The 24551-nt window shown below is 43.9% G+C and overlaps 1 protein-coding gene across 5 annotated transcripts in view; it reads right to left on the bottom strand.

The window, feature by feature from the left end:
• Positions 1-24551, bottom strand: part of LOC147121925 (uncharacterized) — a 173631-nt gene that overhangs the window by 85189 nt on the left and 63891 nt on the right. For 4 of the 5 annotated variants that reach the window (XM_085982470.1, XM_085982472.1, XM_085982474.1 and 1 more), the window contains exon 3: positions 9585-9686. The exons of the other annotated variant lie outside the window; for it this stretch is intronic. In XM_085982470.1, coding sequence (XP_085838596.1) covers positions 9585-9686 — 102 coding nt within the window. The remainder of the gene's footprint in view (positions 1-9584; positions 9687-24551) is intronic. 5 annotated transcript variants of the gene reach the window in all.

Raw genomic sequence — 24551 nt, 5'->3', positions numbered from 1 at the left:
AATTCATCTATTTTGTTGCGAATGCTTTGCGCATTCAGATATAGTGCCTTTAGTGTTGACTTTTTTCTATTTTTCCCTGATGTCACCTTAGTCACTGATGCCCTATTACCTTTGCTACTCTCTCTGTCCCTTCCTGACCCACTCTGCCTATTTTTACCCAAAACTCTGCTCTGCTCTAGAGCCTTGATATTTCTCTTGCTGCTTTTAAATTTACTCTTTCCTGAATCCTCGCCCCTCCCCCCCCCCCGCAGCCCCCCCCCCCCCCACCCCCTTCATTAGTTTAAAGCCCTGTCTACTGCCCTAGTTATTCGATTCGCCAGGTCACTGGTTCCAGCCCGGTTTAAGTGGAGCCCGTCCCAACGGGACAGCTCCTTCTTTCTCCAGTACTGGTGCCAGTGCCCATGAAGCACCCCCTCCTGTTCCCCCACTACTGCTGCTGGCGTCCAACCCTGAACTGTGGAGCACCTTGGGATGTTATATAAAGGAGCTGTAGAAATACAAGTTATTGTTGTTTTTGTAATTTCCCTCGAAATCTGCTTTCTGTTTTTAAGGTGAAAACAGTTTCTCTGCTCTTTCGGCTGAGTAGGAGTAGTTCTAATTTTGGTTTTGTGAATGGGCTTAGTTTTGCATTATGTAGTTTCACATTTCAGAGTCAGTGTAATTACTATTCATTTGTTTCCTGTGTTCCTTTCCTGTCTCCTTATTAGCTTTCTCTGCTTTCCAAATAATTCTCCACTGTTTATTTAAATTTTAAAAAGGCTAGACATTCATGTTAATGTACACAGCAGCTTTTCCTTCTTGTTCATACTAACGCCAGGAAGATCACTTTAAAAAAAACAAGTCCAATCTGTATCACAGTATGACCAGTCTAACATGCTCAGCAGAAACCTAGTGATCCTCCGGTACAACTAATGAGATTGTCTCCTAATAAACCTGAATATTTCCACTCTTCAGCCAAACCTATAGCACAAGAGTAAACATTAATGGTTAAGAGTGCCCACGGCACCAAAATGAGTTTGCATTTTACCATCAGACCAAATGTTATCATTTGACACTGTCGTCAAATTAAAAACTGTCTTAATGTGAAAGCACCATCATGTGCACACTGGTAATTGTTTCTGAGATTAACATTTTATTGAGTTTTGAAGCAAAATATATTTCAGTATAAAGCAAACACAGCAGGGAAATAACAGTGTAAAGTACCATTATACAAAGCATCAAAGTACTCTGCAACTAGAAAAAACAATGAGTAAAAGTGCAGAACAGTTTAGGCACTCACCTTCTCCACTGGGACCTGGTTCAAATCCAGCCCAGATTAACTGAAGTCTCCTGTTTCTAAGGGTCCTCCAATACAGATTTCCTCACCTTCAGGAGCATGAAAGTTCACAAGGTGCAGTGTAACTGCATGAAGTGGGCTGAAAGTGATTCACTCTCGAGTTTGCAATAGTTCGCAGAGCTGACTTAATGGCCTCCTTAAACACCCCCCTTCCCACCCAAGAGCAGGAAAGGGTCAGACGAGGGGTTAAAATCATAGGAACATAGGAACAGGAGGAGGCCATTCAGCCCTGTTCCGCCATTCAATGAGATCATGGCTGATCTGCGACCTAACTCCATATACCTGCCTTTGGCCCATATCCCTTAATACCTTTGGTTAACAAAAAGTTATCAATCTCAGATTAAAATTGACAATTGATCTAGCTCCAATTGCATTTGTGGAAGAAAGTTCCAAACTTCTACCACCCTTTGTGTGTGAAGTGTTTCTTAATTTCACTCCTGAAAGGTCTGGCTCTAATTTTTAGACTATGCCCCCTAGTCCTAGTATCCCCAAATCTTGAAAATAGCAATCCTGCCTCCAACCCATCGTGTTCCCAGCAGGCAGCACCTACTTAACATGCAAAAGTCGTGGGCCAATGACGTCATTGGCACCGTAACGTAATATTAATGTCCCGCACTGTCTGCTGCCTGGCTTCAGAACCACAGCAGGAGGAGTCAACTGGCCAGAAGAGGGCAAGGTAAGTGTAAGAAATTTCCTTCTGTTTGAACTCCTTGTAGGCCAGGAGGAGCAGGCTTCACAAGGAGTCCTTGGTTCCCCCTCCACCCAACCCCGGATCTCAAGGGACTCCCCAGCCGCTGCCTCTCTCCCATTCTTGAGGCAATCCCGAGACATCCTCCCCCACCCATTGCGAGGGAATTTCCAGCTCTGGCATTCCCCTGATCGAGTGAGTCTCCAGTCCCGACCTCTCCCCCCGATCTCAAAGGAACTCCCCATCATCCCTGATTTCAAAGTAACCCCCCCGATCGCCAATCCATGATCACCCTGGAACCCTTTCTCCTACGGACTGTCCCCACAAATCCCCAGCTGTGGCGCCCTGCTGCCAAATTCCTGCTCCCATCCAGGTAATGAATCTGGCCGTGTGTCGGGCAGGACTCCAGAAACCTTTATGTTTATGGGGCCCTGCCGTAGTCCCCTGAACTCTCCAGGTGTGTTGCCCGCTAATGAGCTTGCGTGCACCATTCCCACCTCCCAGTTTCCTATAAACTGCACAGTCCTGCACAGCCCATGACCGGCTTTTTCAATGTTAACTGTGAATGGGCAACGCAGCCACTTAAAGGGGCCATGCACCCCCCAAAAATTACGGGGAACATTGCCCATGACTATGTTTATTTTGTGTAAACTAATAGTGAAGGTACTAACCTCACAACACTTTTTTATTCCAAGTTAGCATATTCCAGTGATAATTACATTTGATAGTAGTGAATTGACTTATTTTTGCTCGTCAGACAGATTTTTCAGTATGGATCTGTCGATCCTCCTCGAGTCTGTGATCTATAAAGAATATATCTAGGCAATAGCGATCACAACATAATAAGGTTTAAGATAAGTAAGACAAAGACCAAAGTAATAAATTGGGAAAAAGCTGATTTGAAGGGGATGAGAATGGTACTACGGAAAGCAAACTGGAAACATTTACTGACAAACATAGAAATAGAACAGCAGTGGGAAACGTTTAAAATGGTGATCAATGGAGTCCAGGAGAAATATATCCCTCTAAAAAGCAAGAACAATCTAGCCGTGGATGTATTTTAAAAAAAAGGGCAAAACTGAAACTAAAGAAAAAGGCATACGCTAAATATGTAGACAACAAAGGAGGATGACAAAAGGGAATATGAAAAGATTAGGAAAGAAGTCAAAAACACAATTAGGAAGGCAAAGAGAAACTACAAAATTAAATGATCAAGGAATAAAAAATGAAATAGTAAAGTATTCTACAGACACATAAAATCTCAGGTAATGACAGTGAAATGGCAGAAATATTAAATAATTACTTTGCCAGGGAGACTAACATGGTGCGCATGACATTAGAAGAGATCAAAAAAGATATAAATACATTTAAGATAGAAAGGGAGGGTGCGAACTGTGAACAGTTCTGGTCTCCATATTATAAAAAGGATACAGAGGTACTGGAGAAGGTGCAAAAAAGATTTATGAGAATGATACGAGAACTGAGAGGTTCTACCAGGAAAGATTGAACAGGCTGGGGCTCTTTTCTCTAGAAAAGAGAAGAATGAGGGGTGACCCGATAGAGGTCTTTAAGATTATGAAAGGGTTTGAAGGGGTTTGATAGGGTAGACGTAGAGAAGCTGTTTCCACTTGCAGGGGAGACCAGAACTAGGGGCCATAAATATAAGATAGTCACTAATAAATCCAATAGAGAATTCAAAAGAAACTTCTTTACCCAGAGAATTACATTGAATATACAGCACAGAAATAGACCATTCAGAGGGCAATTACGAGTCAACTACATTGATGTGGAACTGGAGTCACATATAGGCCAGCCTGGGTAAGGATGGCAGGTTTCCTTTGTCAAAGGACATTAGTGAACCAGTTGTGTTTTTATGATAATCCAACAGCTTCATGGTCACTTTTATTCCAGCTCTTTATTTCCAGATTTTTGAAACTGAATTCAAATTCTCAAACTGCCATGGTGGGATTTGAACTCACCTTCTCTGCAACAACTGGTCTCACTGGCCCCTGCGGTGGGTTTGGGGCGGGGGAGAAAAATCAGCTGGGGTTCCTGCTCCTGATCAATAACCAGTGATTCCCTGCTGGATTAGTAGTCCAGTAACATAATACACTACTGTACCCGAATCATATAGTAGCTGATAGGGTAGAAAGGTGACCCACAATTCTCCCCTGAGCTGGCTGCTTAGAGATGTTAAAGAGCAGGTCAGGGGTAGCTGCACATCTGATTCTTCGCTCTCCCTGTAGATTTTACCTAAGGACTGCCTTTTTGATCTCCTTTCTCCAAGGAATTAAACCACTACTAAAACCTGAAAATACTGCTGGAAAACTACAAGGGTTTATCCACATGATTCTAAGCTTCAAAATATATTAAGTGGCTTCAAGTGCCTTTTGCTTGTAGAATCATAGAATGGTTACAGCACAGATAGAGGCCATTCAACCCGTCGAGCCCGTGCTGGCTCTCTGCAAGAGCACTTCAGCTAGTCCCACTCCCCAGCCCGTTCCTCGTAGTCCTGCAAATTTTTTTTCCTTCAAATACTTATCCAATTCCCTTTTGAAAGCCACGATTGAATCTGCCTCCTCCACCCTTTCAGGCAGTGCATTCCAGATCATAACCACTCGGTGCGTAAAAAAGTTTTTCCTCATGTCGCCTTTGGTTCTTTTGCCAATCACCTTAAATCTGTGTCCTCTGATTCTCGACCTTTCCGCCAATGGGAACAGTTTCTCTCTATCTACTCTGTCTAGACCCGTCATGATTTTGAACACCTCTATCAAATCTCCTCTCAATCTTCTCTGCTCTAAGGAGAACAACTCCAGCTTCTCCAGTCTATCAACGTAATTGAAGTCCCTCATCCCTGGAATCATTCTCGTAAATCTTTTCTGCACCCTCTCTAAGGCCTTCACATCCTTCCTAAAGTGCAGTGCCCAGAATTTGACACAATACTCCAGTTGAGGCCAAACCAGTGTTTTATAAAGGTTAATTGTAATTAGTAACGGAAAAAAAATTCCACTGTATAGAATTTGTTTTACTATAGTTCCTGCATTCCACATAAATTTAAATGTACCACTTTATCTACATTTGCTTATTGGTAGAAAATATAGCATGAAATATATGAAATCCACACCCCAACTATGCATATGATGGCAAACTGCAGCATAAATGTGGTTTAAAATGATGATGTAATCTATTTTCCTGAATCCCTATATGTTTAAAGGGAACTATAATCAAACACTGTTCTTTAATCATAAATTTCTCCACCAACATTTTTTTCCCAATTTGACAGCTGCATACTGTATTTTCAAAGCTACTTTATATCTAAAACATATATAATCCAAGTGAACATTTAAAAGCTTCCTACTTCTTACATTTTCAATAAATACTTTTAAGCACATATAAAGGAGTGGAAATAAGGAAAAGAATGTAGTGTTTTAAATGGTATCCCTTACAATTCACACAAGCCAGAGAACTGTACATTTCACTGCTCAGCTATGTAAATAATATGCTCCAATTTGTATGCCTTTGGCAATTTCTGACTCTCTTTTCTTTTCCTTTCCATGTATACTTATGTGAAAACTGCCCAGATTATCCCATCAGTGACTGAATAGGACTAATGGGACTGAAACAAAAGTCTGCAGATAGTTTCTGGGTCACACAAGGTTACAAAACTAGTACAATTAGGTAAATATTTGCAGGTTGAGTCAGTACAAATGTAGAAAATCGGCTATTATTTACATTCAAGGTAAAATGGAGCTTATTGTATTTTGTTGAATTAACTGAAATTTAGCTGGGGATGATGGGCTGCTGCAACTGATCTCACCACCCCCTACGTTGAATGGTGGGTGGGGGGCATGGAAAAGGAAAATCAGTCAGAGTTCCTGCTCCTGATCAATATCCAGTGACGCCCTGCTGGAAAGAGAGCTCACAATACATGCCTCACTCCCCACCACAGTTAAATATCCACTATCTATGTAACACAAAAATTGGCCACTTGGGTGAGGTACCATATGATAGCTGATGCATGTAAAATTCTACTCAGCATGAATCACCACTTTTACAAGATGGAGAAATTGAAGGAAAATGCAAGTTTGGGGGGAATAAACTAACATCCCAAAGCATATTTGAATAACTGAATGTGTTACATTTCCTCAAAATAGCACTTCAAGAAAAGAGTACTCAGCCAGTAACACCTTTTCCTGACATTGACTAGCACCAGAGTGGGTTGCAGGCCCATCTGAATGAAAATCAATTGGGCCACTCTGAGACACAGATGGCTCTGCCCATTAGCGATGTCACCACGGTAGGTGTTCAGGGAAGGTTAGTACCAAGCAGATTCAAAAGAGCAAGAAATATGACTTCTTTTTCCCGAAAAGGTAACAAATATCTTTATAACAGTCATTGGAAACATTCAGTGATGCAGACTTTCCTTAACATGCAATTTAGCCTACATGCTAATCAGCAGTGGACTCTGATAAATATAACCACAATGCAGGAGTAGCTAGTGCAGAGGAGAGACCTCAACATTATGTATCAATCCATAAGATCTGCAATAAAACCTCACACACCACTCCTCCTCCCTGCAAGGATCCTCGCACAGAGCAGACGTATATTTAAACATCACTTTCAGCTATATTAATGGAAGTTCTTGTTTGTGAAATTGGGGTAACTGGAACATGCAACAGAACACAGGAAAGGCCTTTGCTGAGCCTGGGCATCCCAACACAATTTTGCCAGTGCTTTCTGTCCTCTCAGAAACACCAGGACCCATTTCATGAAACTTGCAAGCTTGTTACATTTGCCTCCAGCTACACCAGGTTATGTCACCTAATAAATCTTTCTCTCCAGAAACAAAATGCAAATTAGAGTCTGTATATTTTAAATCCATTATACTCTGTGAAGTGGTACAGCGCCCAAGTAAAGTGTACGCAAGGTTCTGTTTATGTTTTAAACCAATTGTTTAGTTACTTTACCCTGCTGGAGTGTATCAAAAGTAAATAACTGTTAAGCGTTTAGGATTTACTCAACAAATGCTATTAAACTGTTGAATACCCTGTTATCGATTTCAAAATGCAGAATTCAGATTCATTCCATCATAGAATTTCTGCAGGTTATTTTTTTTTACAAACTTCTGATATGGAATGTGATAAAGTAGAGTACTGAACTACAGACTATTTCCTAACTCTCAGGATTTTGTAATAAACCCACCTGTCATTTATCCTTTTCCCTCTTATAGGTTTCCCTTGTACTCCAAAACGTCCCCCAACCAAATGGGCATACAGAAGGCCTGGCACTAAGCCTCTGCAACTGATGTTCTGCAACCATCCTACTTTTTCTTCCTTCAGCAATTGCAGAAGCATCTAGCCCAACTTTCGGCCTCCCCTGATGAGCTGTCAGAGATCGGAAACTTATATTGAGAGTAGTGGGCATGAACATCCGTGGGTACACCAACTTGCCTGTGCCCCTCAGTCACCTGGAATGAACGTATGACAAAGGGGGTAATATGTTAGCATGGTGAGGGTAATATAATAGCATGGATAGAGGATTAGTTAATGGACAGAAAACAGAGGGTAGGGATAAATGGGTTATTTTCCAGTTGACAGGCTGTAACTAGTGGGGTGCCGCAAGGATCAGTGCTTGGGCCTCAGCTATTTACAATCTATATTAATGACTTAGATGAAGAGACCGAATGCAATGTATCTAAGTTTGCTGATGATACAAAGCTAGGTGGAAAAATAAGCTGTGGGGAGGACACAATGAGCCTGCAAAGGGATATAGACAGGTTAAGTGAGTGGGCAATAAGGTGGCAGATGGAGTATAATGTGAGGAAATGTGAAGTTATTCACTTTGGTAGGAAGAATAGAAAAACTATTAAGTGTTGGTATTCAGAGAGATTTTGGTGTCCTCATACAGGAAACACAGAAAGTTAACATGCAGGTACAGCAAGCAATTAGGAAGGCAAATGGCATGTTGGCCTTTATTGCAAGGGGTTGGAGTACAAGAGTAGGGAAGTCTTACTACAATTGTACAGGGCTTTGGTGAGACCACACCTGGAGTACTGTGCACAGTTTTGGTCTCCTTATCTGAGAAAGGACATACATGCCTTAGAGGCGGTGCAACGAAGGTTCACTAGATTGATCCTTGGGATGAGAGGGCTGTCCTATGAGGAGAGATTGAGTAGATTGGGCCTATACTCTCTGGAGTTTAGAAGAATGAGAGGTGATCTCATTGAAACATTTAAGATTCTGAGGGGGATTGACAGGGTAGATGCTGAGAGGTTGTTTCCCTTGGCTGGAGAGTCTAGAACTAGGGGGCACAGTCTTAGGATAAGGTGTCGGCCATTTGAGACTGAGATGAGGAGGAATTTCTTTACTCAGAGGGTTGTGAATCTTTGGATGCTGAGTCTTTGAGTATATTCAAGGCTGAGATAGATAGATTTTTGGACTCTAGGGGAATCAAGGTACAGGAAACTCTCATTTAAACGGCACCTAAATATCCGGAATTCTCTATTAACCGGCAAAATTCATACTCTGAAAACAACACCTCAATAACCGGAAATGTTGCCGAGTCTAAGTCCGAGTCTCCCACGGTGGCCGAGTTAGTCAGTGGGGGTAGTTCTCCAAACTGCCACTACTCGGCTTCTTGGCGCTGTCGGAAGTCGGCACACCTCAATAACAGGAGTCTGACTCTCCCGTGCTGTATACAGTCGTTTACTGTATAAGCTTTGTGTTACTGTTAAGTAATTAAAGAGTTATGGATTACCCTCAACTGGCAGTACTGTACTTAATCAAGCATCTTCCACCATCCATTTAACACAACATTCTGTAGGTGAGTACCCAATTACTGTATACTGCTCATTTCTTGATTTTTTAATTTTTGTTTGTTTAAAAATAGCCTCGGTAGATAACCCTCTCCGTCATCCGGAATATTTAATCAACCGGCACCATCCCAGTCCCATCGGTGCCGGAGACCAAAGAGTTTCCTGTATATGGGGATCGGGTGAGAAAGTGGAGTTGAGGTCGAAGGTTAGCCATGATCTTATTGAATGGCAGAGCAGGCTCAAAGGGCCATCTGGCCAACTCCTGATCCTAATTCTTATGTTCTTATGACAGGTAAAGACTAGCTGGTCCACTTAGCCTGTCCTATACTGCCATGTTGTAACTTCTGCACACCATCACCTGTATCTGCCTCCCCCAACCCCAGTCATGTAGTCCCCTAGGATAGGCAAAGTAAAACAGAGTTAAAAAACTTAGACCAATTTTGGAAAATGATAGAATCATAGAATAGTACAGCACAGGAGGCCGCCACTTGGCCCATCGAGTCTGCGCTGATTCTTTTGAAGAGCAACCCAGTTAGTCCCACTCCCCCGCTCTTTCCCTATATCCCTACAATTTTTTCTCCTTCAAGTATTTATCCAATTCCCAAATACACTGGGAAATGATACAAACTAGTAGTTGAAACCTACTATCACTAATTAAAGGGGTTAAAATAATATTTTCAAGATACAAAGAAAGTAAATGACAGCACAAAATATGTTGAATAATCCAGCTAATAGCCGCCACTCACCTTCATCATACAATTCTTCCATTGCTTGCCAAGTTTCAGCTCGAAGTTCTCGATTAGATTTTCCCAGGGCAATTCCATCAGGCCAGTGCATGAGATAAAGATCTAAAACAGGAATGTATGTACCTATTTGTTTATTCACTGAAGGAAACATGAATCAAAGCCAACATTTAGAGAAATACATCAGAAGTACATGGACGTGTTTTTGATGTGAGCAGCAGCTGCACTGACAGAGCTTGGTAACATTTGGTGCAGTCAAACGCCATTTACCCACGCCGATTAGAAAACACCCTGTCCCGATGAGTGAATAATTCACATCAAAATCGGGTATTGATTCCAGTGCTATAAACCAGCATGGAAACTGATTTGCAATAAGATCAAATAATTATTCCTGCGGAGATGCTGGGAAGGTTCGGCAGGCCAGTTAAGCAATCAATTTGGGCAAGTTGTGCTCAAATAAACAGAAAGTCCGTTGCATTGCCAGACCATTGGAGTTTTTCTGGAACAATAACTGTCACTGGAAATAAATGAGTTTACAGGTCTGAATATTTCTCTCTTATAGACAAATAGAAAATAAGACTTCTGATGTAGGTTTGGCCAGCAACTAGTATTCTACATCAAAGCAAAATCCCAGCGGCTTTCCAATCTTTATGCTTTTGGAAACAATAATCCAGGAGAAAATTGACAGCCATGGACTAATAAAGGAGAGCCAGCACGGATTTGTTAAGGGCAAATCGTGCTTGACTAACTTGATTGAGTTTTTTGATGAGGTAACAGAAAGGGTGGATGAGGGCAGTGCAGTTGATGTTGTTTATATGGACATTCAAAAGGCATTTGATAAAGTATCACATATTAGGCTTGATAGCAAAATTGAAGCCCATGGGATAAAATGGGCAGTAGCAGCATAGATACAAAATTGGTTAAGGGATAGAAAACAGAGAGTTGTGCTGAATGGCTGTTTTTCGGACTGGAGGGAGGTATACAGTGACATTCCCCAAGGTTCAGTACTAGGACCACTGCTGTTTTTGATACACATTCATGACTTGGACTTGCAGGTACAGGACACAATCTCAAAATTTTCAGATGACACGAAACTTGGAAGTGTAGTAAACAGTGAGGAAGATAGTGATTGTAGTGTATGTGCCTTTAAGAGCCCCAGGTGTACTGTAATGCCAGTAATGGCCACTTGGGCTATATAAGCCTGTATATTGTGTTGTATCAGTTAGTTTCCCTCCAGACTTTGTTTAGTAAACACCTATGAAACCAACTCCTGTCTTCAGTGTCTCTATCAACACACAGACACAACAGTGGCGACGAATTGGAAACGGACTTACCTGCAATTCGGCAGCACCTCAAGGACATCGATTCCTCTGGCGTCCAAAGTTGAAGAAAAATCAAGAAAAAGAAAAAGCTGTGGTTTCACCAGCTGGCCAAGCTGGTGGCAGGTACTGCAATAATCCTTCCTGGGCGTCGGGCTGGGGCTCCAGCGGCTGGCTCTACAGCTAGGCCAAGCAGCGAAGGCGGAGGCAAGCAGTAATAAACGGGGAGGGAGCACTCGGGAGACGGCCGGCGCTGCAAGCAGGTCGGCGTTCAGACCTAGAGAGAGAGTCCGGCGGGAACGAGTCTCCAACTGTAAATAAATAAATAAAGAGAACGGAAACCGCGGGAAACAGCGTTGTCATCGGCAGTAGCGGCGGGGAAGCGCGGGAAGCACCATATCTTTTCTGCAGAAAAGAAAGAAAAGCGCGGGAAGCGCCATTTTATTTCTAGGATGCCTAAGTCTGGCAATATTGATGCTTTTGATAACGAGATAGAGGATTGGACCACATATCTGGAAAGAGTGGAGGTATATTGCACCGCAAATGGAATAGAAGATGAAAAAAAAGCTTCAGTACTGCTAAATCTAATGGGCGCAAAGACATACGGGCTGTTATGAAATTTAATCACTCCAGCCAAACCAAAGGACAAGAATTTTAAAGAAATTGTTGATAGCCTACAGGAGCACTTAAACCCAACACCGCTGCTGATAGCGGAACGATTCAAATTCTTCAAGAGAAATCAACACAAGAATGAAAGTAACGCTGATTACCTCACCGAATTAAGAAACCTATCAAAACACTGCCAATTCGGGGTAGGACTAGCAGATTATCTTCGAGACAAATTCGTCTGCGGTCTCTTAAGTGAAGGAACACAGAAAAGGCTGCTTTCTGAAAAAGATTTAACACTGGACAAGGCTTTCAGTATGGCTGTATCATACGAAGCAGCCGCAAGAGGAGCTGCAGAGATACAACAAAAGACACAGGACTTCGGCACCCATGAAATGACACAGGGTTGAGAGAGATGTTGTCGCTGCAGCAGATCCACCCATGACCAGAGGGACTGCTGGTTCAAGGACAAAGCATGCAGGCAATGCGGAAAGATTGGACACGTTGCACGGGTATGCCGATCTGGACAAAAAAAATCCACAGACAGGAAAAAAAAAATCAATAAAGTACAGAAAGGTACAAATGATGATGGACAGTAGCTCCGAAGACCAGAAGAGCGATAGCGACTCCGAAAACAAGAGACTAAGCTGTCTCAAATTACATAATGTAATTGCCAAAGATGATTACCAGACCATTTGGGTTACCCTCACGATAGCAGGGTCCCCAGTTAAAATGGAGCTAGATACAGGATCAGCTCTGACCGTCATAAATCGACGGGATTACGAGCGGCCATTTCCGCATATACCTTTAAAAGACACATCCATTATCTTGAAAACATATACGGGGCAGAAAGTATACCCCAAAGGAAAAATAAGGGTGCCTGTTGTATACAACGGCAAGGAAATACAAAAGTTGTATTTATACATTCTACAAGATGGTGGTCCACCGCTGTTGGGACGTGAATGGATCAGGAAAATACGTTTAGACTGGCACTCCATTCAGGCACTGACGGTGACCAGTAAGAAAATAAACGATGATGACGTCATACCTGAACGATTAAAAGACATCTTGGCCAATGCCAAAGAAGTGTTTCAAGAGAAACTAGGAACCTTGAAAGGCATCACCGCCTCAATAAAAGTGGAAGATGCAGCAATTCCCAAGTTTTTTAAGGCAAGACCGGTGCCATACGCAATTCGTCCAGCAGTCGAGGCAGAGCTGGAGAATTTGGAAAAGGCAGGCGTATTATCCAAAATAGATTGGAGCGAGTGGGCAATGGCCATCGTTCCAGTCATGAAGAAAGCATTGAATAATGATAAATCTGAAGAACAGAGAAAAATTCGCATCTGTGGAGACTTCAAGGTGACTGTAAACCCGGTCCTTCACACGGTACAGTATCCTCTTCCGAGGATAGAAGATATTTTCGCCTCACTATCCGGAGGGAAACGTTTCACCAAAATTGACTTGGCACAGGCATATCTACAGATGGAGGTTGAAGAGGCCTCTAAAAAAGCTCACGATAAATACACACAAAGGTCTGTACCAGTACAATCGACTGGTTTTCGGAGTAGCATCCGCTCCAGCTATCTGGCAAAGAGCTATGGAGCAAGTCCTCCAAGGGATTCCGGGGACTCAATGCTACCTAGACGACATCCTTGTAACAGGAGAAAACGACAACGAGCACCTTGCCAATTTGGAGCAGGTGCTCACTAGGCTGAGAGAACGGGGCCTACGAGCAAATCGCCCCAAGTGCGAATTTTTCCAAAATCAAATATCATATTGTGGCCACATAATTAATAAGGAAGGGTTGCATAAGTCACCTGAAAAAATTGAAGCGGTCATAAAAGCCCCAGCACCTGAAAATGTTTCACAATTAAGGTCGTTCCTGGGATTAATAAATTACTATCATAAATTTTTACCGAACTTATCAACTCTTCTACACCCTCTTAATGAACTGCTACAAACAGGAGTAATTTGGAAATGGAGCGAAGACTGTAAACGTGCCTTCCATAAATGCAAAGTCTTAATCACGTCCAAAGAAGTTTTGGCTCATTACAACTCATCACTGCCAATCAGACTGGCGTGCGATGCATCCCCTTACGGCGTAGGAGTATTATCGCATAAATTCCCTGATGGCTCGGAACGGCCGATAGCTTTTGCTATCATTGAACTCAGCTGAGCGTAACTATGCCCAAATCGACAGGGAAGCACTCAGCCTGGTATGGGGAGTGAAGAAATTCAACCATTACCTACACGGGCAAAAATTTACCTTGTTGACTGACCATCAACCCCTCATCTCCATATTCAACCCTAAAAAGGGTGTTCCCATTATGACAGCGCAAAGGCTACAGAGGTGGTCCCTTTTTCTAGGGGCACACCAATACAACATAGAATACAAAGGATCCAAACAGCATGGGAATGCTGACGGGTTATCGCGCCTACCGTTGCCAACGGTAGAAGAAGCACCTACCGTAGACCCAGTGGAGATTTTCCACTCTACCATAGTCGAATGTCTACAAGTAACAAATTCTGCCATTGAAAGGGAAACTAGAAATGACCCGACTCTCTCACGAGTCTACGATTTAACAGTGAAGGGATGGCCAGCACATGGCGAACCACTGTTGCCAGCATTCTCGCAAAGAAGAGAACAGCTGTCAGTGTGCCGAGGAACCTTGATGTGTGGATCCAGAGTGGTGATTCCACCCAAACTCCAGGATAAAGTTCTAAAGGAGCTTCATGAGGGGCATCTGGGTGGAGTGAAAATGAAGAACCTAGCCAGGGCGTTTGTATGGTGGCCAGGTATCGATGGAGACATCGAAGAAATGACCAAGAGCTGCCTAGGATGCCAGAAGGTCCAAAACGCTCCGCCCCAAGCCCCTCTACATCCATGGGAGTGGCCCTCATCTCCCTGGCAAAGGGTACACATCGACTTTGCTGGTCCATTTATGGACTCAATGTTCTTAATCGCGGTTGATGCACACTCCAAGTGGCCGGAGGTAATACAGATGTCCTCCACCACCACGGAAAAAACCATCACAGTATTAAGGACCATATTTGCCAGGAATGGGCTGCCGGAACAGATCTGTTCTGATAATGGACCGCAATTTGTGTCCGAAGAATTCAGGAAGTTCTTAAAAAACAATGGGGTTAAGCACTACACGTCCGCCCCATACCATCCCGCCACCAATGGATTGGCTGAAAGGTTTGTCCAGACCTTCAAGAAGGCCATCAAGGCCATGAGTAATGAAGACATAAAATTTCAGCACAAGGTGGATAACTTCTTGTTCGCATACAGGAATGCAACACATATGGTTACAAACCAAACTCCCGCCATGATGTTCTTCAATAGAAGCCTAAGATGCCGGCTGGATTTGATCAAGCCCAACATCAGAAGGGACGTGGAGAACCGGCAATTTCAAGGCATGATTGAAAGGCCAACTAGAACCTTCCAGATAGGTCAACAAGTTTTGGCCCGGGACTACCGTACCGAGAAATGGCAGCCTGGAACTATCTGCACACGACTAGGACCACTGATGTATACCGTGGACATCGGAGAAAGCATAATAAGGCGCCATGCTGACCAAATCATAGAGTCATCCGAAAAGGGACAACCTACACCACAACTCTATACGCCTAACGATGAAGTAGAGATACCCATATCTACCTCCGATCTGGTGATACTGGAACCCGATGAACCCGACACTGGCATGCAAGCCGAATCAGCCTTGCCAAAAGAACCTACTACACCACCAGAAACTACTACACCACCGAGGCGTTATCCGGACCAAGTCAGGAAGCCTCCAGAGAGACTGACTTATAATTAATTAACTGCAGCAATGTGTAGATTATTTTTCTTGTAACATGTAATTAATAATTACTTAAAATATTATGGTTGGCTAAAAGGGGAGGAATTGTAGTGTATGTGCCTTTAAGAGCCCCAGGTGTACTGTAATGCCAGTAATGGCCACTCGGGCTATATAAGCCTGTATATTGTGTTGTATCAGTTAGTTCCCCTCCAGACTTTGTTTAGTAAACACCTATGAAACCAACTGCTGTCTTCAGTGTCTCTATCAACACACAGACACAACAACAGTGATAGACTCCCAAGAAGACATAGACAGGCTGGTGGAATGGGTGGACACATGGCAGATGAAATTCAATGCAGAGAAGTATGAGGTGATACATTTTGGTGGGAAGAATGAGGAGAGACCATACACACTAAATGGTACAATTTTAAAGGGGGTGCAAGAAGAGACCTGCTTGTGCACAAATCTTTGAAGGTGGCAGGACAGGTTAACAAAGCAGTTAATAAAGCATATGAGATTCTGGGCTTTATAAATAGAGGCATAGCGTACAAAAGCCAGAAAGTTATGCTAAACCTATATAAAACACTAGTTCGGTCTCAGCTGGAGTATTGTGTCCAATTCTGGGCACCACACTGAAGGCTATGGAGAGGGTACAGAATAGATTTACTAGAATGGGTCCAGAGATGAGGGAATACAGTTACGTGGATAGACTGGAGAAGTTGAAGTTGTTCTCGTTGAAGCAGAGAAAGCTAAGAAGAGATTTGATAGAGGTGTTTAAAATCATGAAGGATTTAGATAGAGTAAATAAAGAGAAACTGTTCCCAATGGCTGAAGGGTCGATAACAAGAAGGCACAGATTTAAGGTGATTGGCAAAAGAATCAGAGGTGACATGCAGAAAAACTTTTTTGCGCAACGAGTGGTTAGGATTTGGAATGCACTGCCTGATAGGGTGGTGGATACAGATTCAATAGTAGCCTACAAAAGGGAATTGGATAAATACTTGAAGGAGAAACAAATGCAGGGGTATGGGGAAAGAGCAGGGGAGTGGGACTAAATGGATTGCTCTTCGAAATAGCCAGCACAGACTTGATGGGCCGAATTGCTTCCTTCTGTGTTGTATTATTCTATGATTATGCCAAAAAGCAACATAGCTGCCATTTTCTCTTCAAAGATTTGTGCACAAGCACCCCCAGGTCTCTCTCTTCTTGCACCCCCTTTCAAATTGTACCATTTAGCATGTATTTCTCCTCATTCTTCCAACCAAAATGTATCACCTCACACTTTTCTGTGTTGAATTTCATCTGCCATGTGCCCGCCCATTCCAGCAGCTGTCTATGTCCTCTTGAAGTCTATTACTATCTTCCTCACTTTTTTCTCATTCTATTATCTGTTATGATTTTTTTAAACTGAGAAACCTAGGCGAAAGCCCAAGGACCATAGTGCAGGACACCACTAAGGTGAAATGATTAAGACATAAGATGAGGTAAATCAATAAGTAAGGATTAGGGCCTAGAAATTCAGTATAGCCACGTTTGGGGCGCTACAGCCGGGCGGTGGCTAAAGTTTGCGCCCGGCGCAACTTAGCGCCACCCTCGCCGATATTCAGTTGCATCGCCCCAAGAGGTTGCAGCTGCGCTAAAGCAGGCGATGCACGACTATCTTAAGGTGCTAAGCTGGCGATCCGGGGTGCTAACACCGAGGGCGGGCGCAGCGCAGGTGCGGGGAGTTTCTGAATGAAGGCAGACACGCTGGCGCCGGTCAGCTCTTAAAGCGGGAGGGTCGACTTGTTTGGCTGCCATGCCCTGCACACTGCAGCCCTGAAGCAAGGCCTGACCATTGCTGGTTCATCAGTTCTACGCCCTGGACCATGGGGAAGCCCGCTATTCTTCCAAATCCCATTGCACACTCTTGCTGCTTGTCCAGGGTCATGGGGAAGGAGATGTACTGACGTCTCCTTCTGAAAAGGGCATTGTTCACCTGGCGGATGCAGCAATGTACCGCGAACTGGGAGATGTTGGCAATGTCCCCAGTAGCGGATTGGAAGGAGCCGGTAGCATAGAAGTTGAGAGCCACCGTCACCTTAACTGCCACCGACAGAGACGTCCTGCTCCTCAGATGTGGCTGCAGATCTCTGCGAAGCAGGTGGCAGATCTCAGTGACCACCTCCCTTCTCAATTGCAGCCTCCAAACACACTGCTCCTCAGACATGTTCAGATATGAGAACAGCTGGCGGTATACCCTGGGTGGGTAAGGCCTCCTGTGCCGACGCCTGTTGGCCCTTCTCCGTCTGGCCATGACTGGCACTCTCTCACGGCATCTCTGAGCCCTTTGAATGCAATGCAGAAAGCCTACGTTTCTACCCATTGCAGCCCCCATTAAATGTGGCGACTCAAGGCTATGGCACTGAAAGTTAAATCCAAGTGCAAAGCTCTGGCCTGAAGCCAGAAGTACCTGTGCGAGCGCTGAGTCAAAGCAGAAAGCTCTCTGCCTTTGTCTCTCTCCAAATATCCATCTGTCACACAGAAGGATTGGAGCAAAATGGCTGCCATTTATACTGCAGGAGGAGTCCCCTTTAATTAGCGCCCCCCGTTCCCCTCTACCAGTCGCTAGGGGCGCTGTAGTGTCCGTGTGTAGATAAAGACACTGAAGACAGGAGTTGGTTCATAGGTATTTACTAAGCAAGTCTGGGGGGGGGTTTCTAAAGGATATACACAATACACAGGCTTATATAGCCCAAGTGGCAATTACCGGCATTACGCACACCTGGGGCTCTTAAAGGCACATACACCATAATTGCTCTTAAAGGCACATACACCACAATTCCTCCCCTTCTAGCTAACTAGTACATCATATTTTAAGTAATTATTAATTACATGTTATATGCAAAATAATATACATTGCTGTATTTATTAATTATAAGTTAGTCTCTCAGGAGGCTTCCTGACTCGGTCCGGATAACGCCTCGGGGGTGTAGTAGTTTCTGGTGGTGTAGTAGGTTCTTCTGGCAAGGCTGATTCGGCTTGAAGGCCAGTGTCGGGTTCATCGGGCTCCAGTATCACCGGATCGGAGGTAGATATGGGTATCTCTACTTCATCGTTAGATGTATAGAGTGGTGGTGTAGGTTGTCCCTTTTCGGATGACTTGATGATTTGGTCAGCATGGCGCCTTATTATGCTGTCTCCGATGTCCACGGTATACATCAGTGGTCCTAATCGTGTGCAGATAGTTCCAGGCTGCCATTTCTCGGTACGGTAGTCCCGGGCCAAAACCGGTTGGCCTATCTGGAAGGCCCTAGTTGGCCTTTCATTCATGCCCTGAAACTGCCGGTTCTCCACGTCCCTTCGGATGTTGGGCTTGACCAAATCCAGCCGGCATCTTAGGTTTCTATTGTAGAACATCATGGCGGGAGTTTGGTTAGTAACCATATGCGTTGCATTCCTATATGCAAATAAGAAGTTATCCACCTTGTGCTGAAGTTTTATGTCTTCATTACCCATGGCCTTGATGGCCTTCTTGAAGGTCTGGACAAACCTTTCAGCCAATCCATTGGTGGCGGGATGGTATGGGGCGGACGTGTAGTGCTTTACCCCATTGTTCTTTAAGAACTTTCTGAATTCTTCGGACACAAATTGCGGTCCATTATCAGAACATATCTGCTCCGGCAGCCCATTCCTGGCAAATATGGTCCTTAATACTGTGATGGTTTTTTCCGTGGTGGTGGAGGACATCTTTATTACCTCCGGCCACTTGGCGTGTGCATCAACTGCGATTAAGAACATTGAGTCCATAAATGGACCAGCAAAGTCGATGTGCACCCTTTGCCAGGGAGATGAGGGCCACTCCCATGGATGTAGAGGGGCCTGTGGCGGAGCATTTTGGACCTTCTGGCATCCTAGGCAGCTCTTGGTCATGTCTTCGATGTCTCCATCGATACCTGGCCACCATACAAACGCCCTAGCTAGGTTCTTCATTTTCACTCCACCCAGATGCCCCTCGTGAAGCTCCTTTAGCACTTTATCCTGGAGTTTGGGTGGAATCACCACTCTGGATCCACACATCAAGGTTCCTCAGCACACTGACAGCTGTTCTCTTCTTTGCGAGAATGCTGGCAACAGTGGTTCGCCATGTGCTGGCCATCCCTTCACTGTTAAATCGTAGACCCGTGAGAGAGTAGGGTCATTTCTTGTCTCCCTTTCAATGGCAGAATTTGTCACCGGTAGACATTCCACTATGGTAGAGTGGAATATCTCTACTGGGTCTACTGTAGGTGCCTCTTCTATCGTTGGCAACGGTAGGCGCGATAAACCGTCAGCATTCCCACGCTGTTTTGACCCTTTGTATTCAATGTTGTATTGGTGTGCCCCTAGAAAAAGGGACCACCTCTGTAGTCTTTGTGCCGTCATAATGGGGACACCTTTTTTAGGGTTGAATATGGAGATGAGGGGTTGATGGTCAGTCAGCAAGGTAAATTTTTGTCCGTGTAGGTAATGGTTGAATTTCTTCACTCCCCATACCAGGCTGAGTGCTTCCCTGTCTATCTGGGCATAGTTACGCTCAGCTGAGTTCAATGAGCGTGACGCAAAAGCTATCGGCCGTTCCAAGCCATCAGGGAATCTATGGGACAATACCGCTCCTATGCCGTAAGGGGATGCATCGCACGCCAGTCTGATTGGTAGTGATGGGTTGTAATGAGCCAAAATTTTCTCGGATCTGATTAAGTCTTTACATTTATGGAAGGCACGTTTACAGTCTTCGTTCCATTTCCAAATCACTCCTGTCTGTAGAAGATCATTAAGAGGGTGTAGAATAGTTGATAAGTTCGGTAAAAATTTATGATAGTAATTTATTAATCCCAGGAATGACCTTAATTGTGAAACATTTTCAGGTGCTGGGGCTTTTATAACTGCTTCAATTTTTTCAGGTGACTTATGCAACCCTTCCTTATTAATTATGTGGCCACAATATGATATCTGATTTTGGAAAAATTCGCACTTGGGGCGATTTGCTCGTAGGCCCCGTTCTTTCAGCCTAGTGAGCACCTGCTCCAAATTGGCAAGGTGCTCGTTGTCGTTTTCTCCTGTTACAAGGATGTCGTCTAGGTAGCATTGAGTCCCCGGAATCCCTTGCAGGACTTGCTCCATAGCTCTTTGCCAGATAGCTGGAGCTGATGCTATTCCAAAAACCAGTCGATTGTACTGGTACAGGCCTTTGTGTGTGTTTATTGTGAGATACTTTTTAGAGGTCTCCTCAACCTCCATCTGTAGATATGCCTGTGCCAAGTCAATTTTTGTGAAACGTTTCCCTACGGATAGTGAGGCGAAAATATCTTCTATCCTCGGAAGAGGATACTGTACCGTGTGAAGGACCGGGTTTACAGTCACCTTAAAGTCTCCACAGATGCGAATTTTTTTCTGTTCCTCAGAGTTATTTTTCAATGTTTTTTTCATGACTGGAACGATGGGTGTTGCCCATTCGCTCCAATCTATTTTGGATAATACGCCTGCCTTTTCCAAATTCTTCAGCTCTGCCTCGACTGCCGGACGTATTGCGTATGGCACCGGTCTTGCCTTAAAAATTTTTGGAATTGCTGTATCTTCCACTTTTATTGAGGCGGTGATGCCTTTCAAGGTTCCCAGTTTCTCTTGAAACACTTCTTTGGCGTTGGCCAAGATGTCTTTTAATCGTTCAGGTATGATGTCATCATTGTTTTTTTCCTTACTGGTCACCGTCAGTGCCTGAATGGAGTGCCAGTCTAAACGTATCTTCCTTATCCATTCACGTCCCAACAACGGTGGACCACCATCTTGTAGAATGTATAAATACAACTTTTGTATTTCTTTGCCGTTGTATACCACAGGCACCCTTATTTTTCCTTTGGGGTAGACTTTCTGCCCCGTATATGTTTTTAAGATAATGGATGTGTCTTTTAGAGGTATATGCGAAAATAGCCTCTCGTAATCTCGTCGATTTATTACGGTTAGAGCTGATCCTGTATCTAGCTCCATTTTAACTGGGGACCCTGCTATTGTGAGAGTAACCCAAATGGTTTGGTAATCCTCTTTGGCAAGTACATTATGTAATTTGAGACAGCTTAGTCTCTTGTTTCCGGAGTCGCTATCGCTATTCTGGTCTTCGGAGCTATTGTCCGTCATCATTTGTACCTTCCTGTACTTTTCTTTATTGATTTTTTGTTTTCTGTCAGTGGATTTATTTTGTCCAGATTGGCATACCCGTGCAATGTGTCCAATCTTACCACATTGCCTGCATGCTTTGCCCTTGAACCAGCAGTCCCTCTGGTTATGGGTGGATCTGCCGCAGCGATAACATCTTCCGAACTCCTGTGTCATTTTATGGGTGCCGAAATCCTGTGTCTCTTGTTGTATCTCTGCAACTCCTTTTGCTGCTGCTTCGTATGATACAGCCATACTGAAAGCTTTGTCCAATGTTAAATCTTTTTCAGAAAGCAGTCTTTTTTGTGTTCCTTCACTTAAGAGATCGCAAACAAATTTGTCTCGAAGATAATCCGATAGTCCTGCTCCGAATTGGCAGTACTTTGATAGCTTTCTTAATTTGGTTAGGTAATCAGCGTTACTTTCATTCTTGTGTTGATTTCTCTTGAAGAACTTGAATCGTTCCACTATCAGCAGCGGTGTTGGGTTTAAATGCTCCTGCAGGGTATCAACAATTTCTTTAAAAGTCTTGTCCTTTGGTTTGGCTGGAGTGATTAAATTTCGTAACAGCCCGTATGTCTTCGCGCCCATTAAGTTCAGAAGTACTGAAGCTTTTTTTTCATCTGTTATTCCATTTGCAGTGCAATATACCTCTACTCTTTCCACGTATGTGGTCCAATCTTCTATTTCGCCATCAAAAGCCTCAATATTACCAGATTTAGGCATTTCAGAAAAGATATGGCGCTTCCCGCGCTTTTTTTTTTCTGTAGCAACGATATGGCGCTTCCCGCGCTTTCCCGCCGCTGCTACCGATAACAACGCTGTTTTACTGTGGTTTCAGTTTATTCACTGTTGGAGACTCGTTCCCGACGGAGGCCTAAACGCTGACCTGCTTGCCGCGCCAGCCGTCTCTCGAGTGCACCCTCCCAGTCCGTTATTGCTTGCCTCCGATTTCGCTGCCTGTCTCAGCTGTAGAGCCCGCCGCTGGAGCTCCAGCCTGACGCCCAGGAAGGATTAGCGCAGTACCTGTCACCAGCTCGGCCAGCTGGTGAAACCACAGTTTCTCTTACTTCCTTGAGTCTTCTGGGCGCTGGAGGAATCGATGTCCTTGAGGTGCTGCCGAATTGCAGGTAAGTCCGTTTCCACTTCGTCGCCACTGTAGTGTCCGTGTGTAGATAAAGACACTGAAGACAGGAGTTGGTTCATAGGTATTTACTAAGCAAGTCTGGGGGGGGGTTTCTAAAGGATATACACAATACACAGGCTTATATAGCCCAAGTGGCAATTACCGGCATTACGCACACCTGGGGCTCTTAAAGGCACATACACCATAATTGCTCTTAAAGGCACATACACCACAGGCGCCAGGCGCACATTAGGCCGGCGCCACTGAATTTCCGGTTCGGGGCGCACCAAGGGCGTTGCACCATGAAATGATGTCAGGATCTGCACGCGCAGCTGAGCGGGCGCTGCGGTTTTGCGCCGGCGGTAAATCTTAACTGAAGTTCGCGAGAGGCGCAGATCGTGCCGCGCCCGGGCGCTAGCCGCTTAGCACCCCACTTCTCGCCCTCTTAAGGCGCTAGCGGCTGGCGTTAACAACTGAATTTCTAGGCCTAGATGTCTTATGAAAAAAAACTTACATGGATGGCTTCAATGCTGGAGCTATCTTGATAATTTGTCAGGGAGGGCGTGGTGTCTACTTTCATACAAAGATCCCCAATAGTTTATACTAAACCTTTTACAATGCTGATGTCAGATCTTGTGGTGAATGCTAAAACTTTTACATTTATGTCCTTCAAAAAAAGTTAAACCTCTTCTCCAACACTCTGCAACTGTCAGTCACAATTTGTGAAACTATCCACAGTTTCAACCACTGTAATTTCATTTCAGTAATTGGGGCTACACCAGACACATCCTGGACAGGTCACATAGATAATTGCACTTCATTCATACAAATGAGTAAGTGTACTTGGAGCCGTCCCATTGATTAACGTCAGTTCTGGCAGCATTTCATTAACCATAAATAAATCACATGGGTTTGGCATTTTTTTTTTTTACATAAAGAAAATTATGCAGCTAATGATGCAATTGATTATCAGATTTACAGGTCACATAGTTTTCAAGTAACAAGTGACCTCCATACACAAGTTTACACAGGTGATCAGGTGAAGTTTCACACAAAAACTAGTTAATCTTGTATTTAAAGCTTGGCTTGTAAATGGCATTCTCCTACAGCATAATGTTCTGGGTAATGTCAAGTATATTATAATCCTGGCAGATACCAGCCACATGAAAATAGACAGCCTTTCTCCGTATATTAATGTGTTTAAGTTGTATTTCAGTATTGAAAGGGAATTTCACTGAAACTATACAAAGCTTTCCTTCTAGATAGCTTAGTGCTCATTAAATCTGGATCATTTTCAGTTATACTACCAACTCCAGATATACATGGTTCCCGGGGGGGCGAGGGGGGAGCATCTATGGTCTGGAGTAGGTGCAGTGGAGAGCAATGAGGCCGATTCCTGGGTCAGAGACAAGAGCTGTATGCAGAACAAATTGGACGTTTTGTGCAGTTTCAGTGAAAACTCCCTTATGCAGAAATACAACTTTAACATACTAGTAAACCGAGAACAGCTGACTATCTTTGTGCAACCTGTATCCGCAGGAACGATATCACACCCAGCACTACCCGGAACATTATGACATTAGAAAACCAGTTAAAAGTCAAGATTTAAGCACCAGATTAACAAGAGTTATATGAGGCACAAATTGATATCCGACGGCTCTTCTGCCTTGGAAATTGATTTCTCAGAGGGGTACCGTAGAGCGATATATAAAATGCTTAACAGGGTAGAGGAGGTAAACCGCCTAAAACAATACTTTCAGCTGTGCCAGGGTATGAGGACTAGAGAGCACAGGTTCAGGGTTATGAAGGACGGTTTTAGGACAGGCATCAGAATGTATTTATTTACATAGAATGATGAACAGCTGGAAGAGTGCCAGGAACCGTGTTTGACACTATACTCATTTAAAAAAACAAAATGCTGTAATAGGAAGACAGGAATGATATT

This window comes from Somniosus microcephalus, chromosome 3 (assembly GCF_052327205.1).
Source record: "Somniosus microcephalus isolate GS21.2 chromosome 3, FLI_Smic_1.0, whole genome shotgun sequence".
Classification (NCBI taxonomy): domain Eukaryota; kingdom Metazoa; phylum Chordata; class Chondrichthyes; order Squaliformes; family Somniosidae; genus Somniosus; species Somniosus microcephalus.
This window is presented reverse-complemented; position numbering and strand designations above follow the sequence as displayed.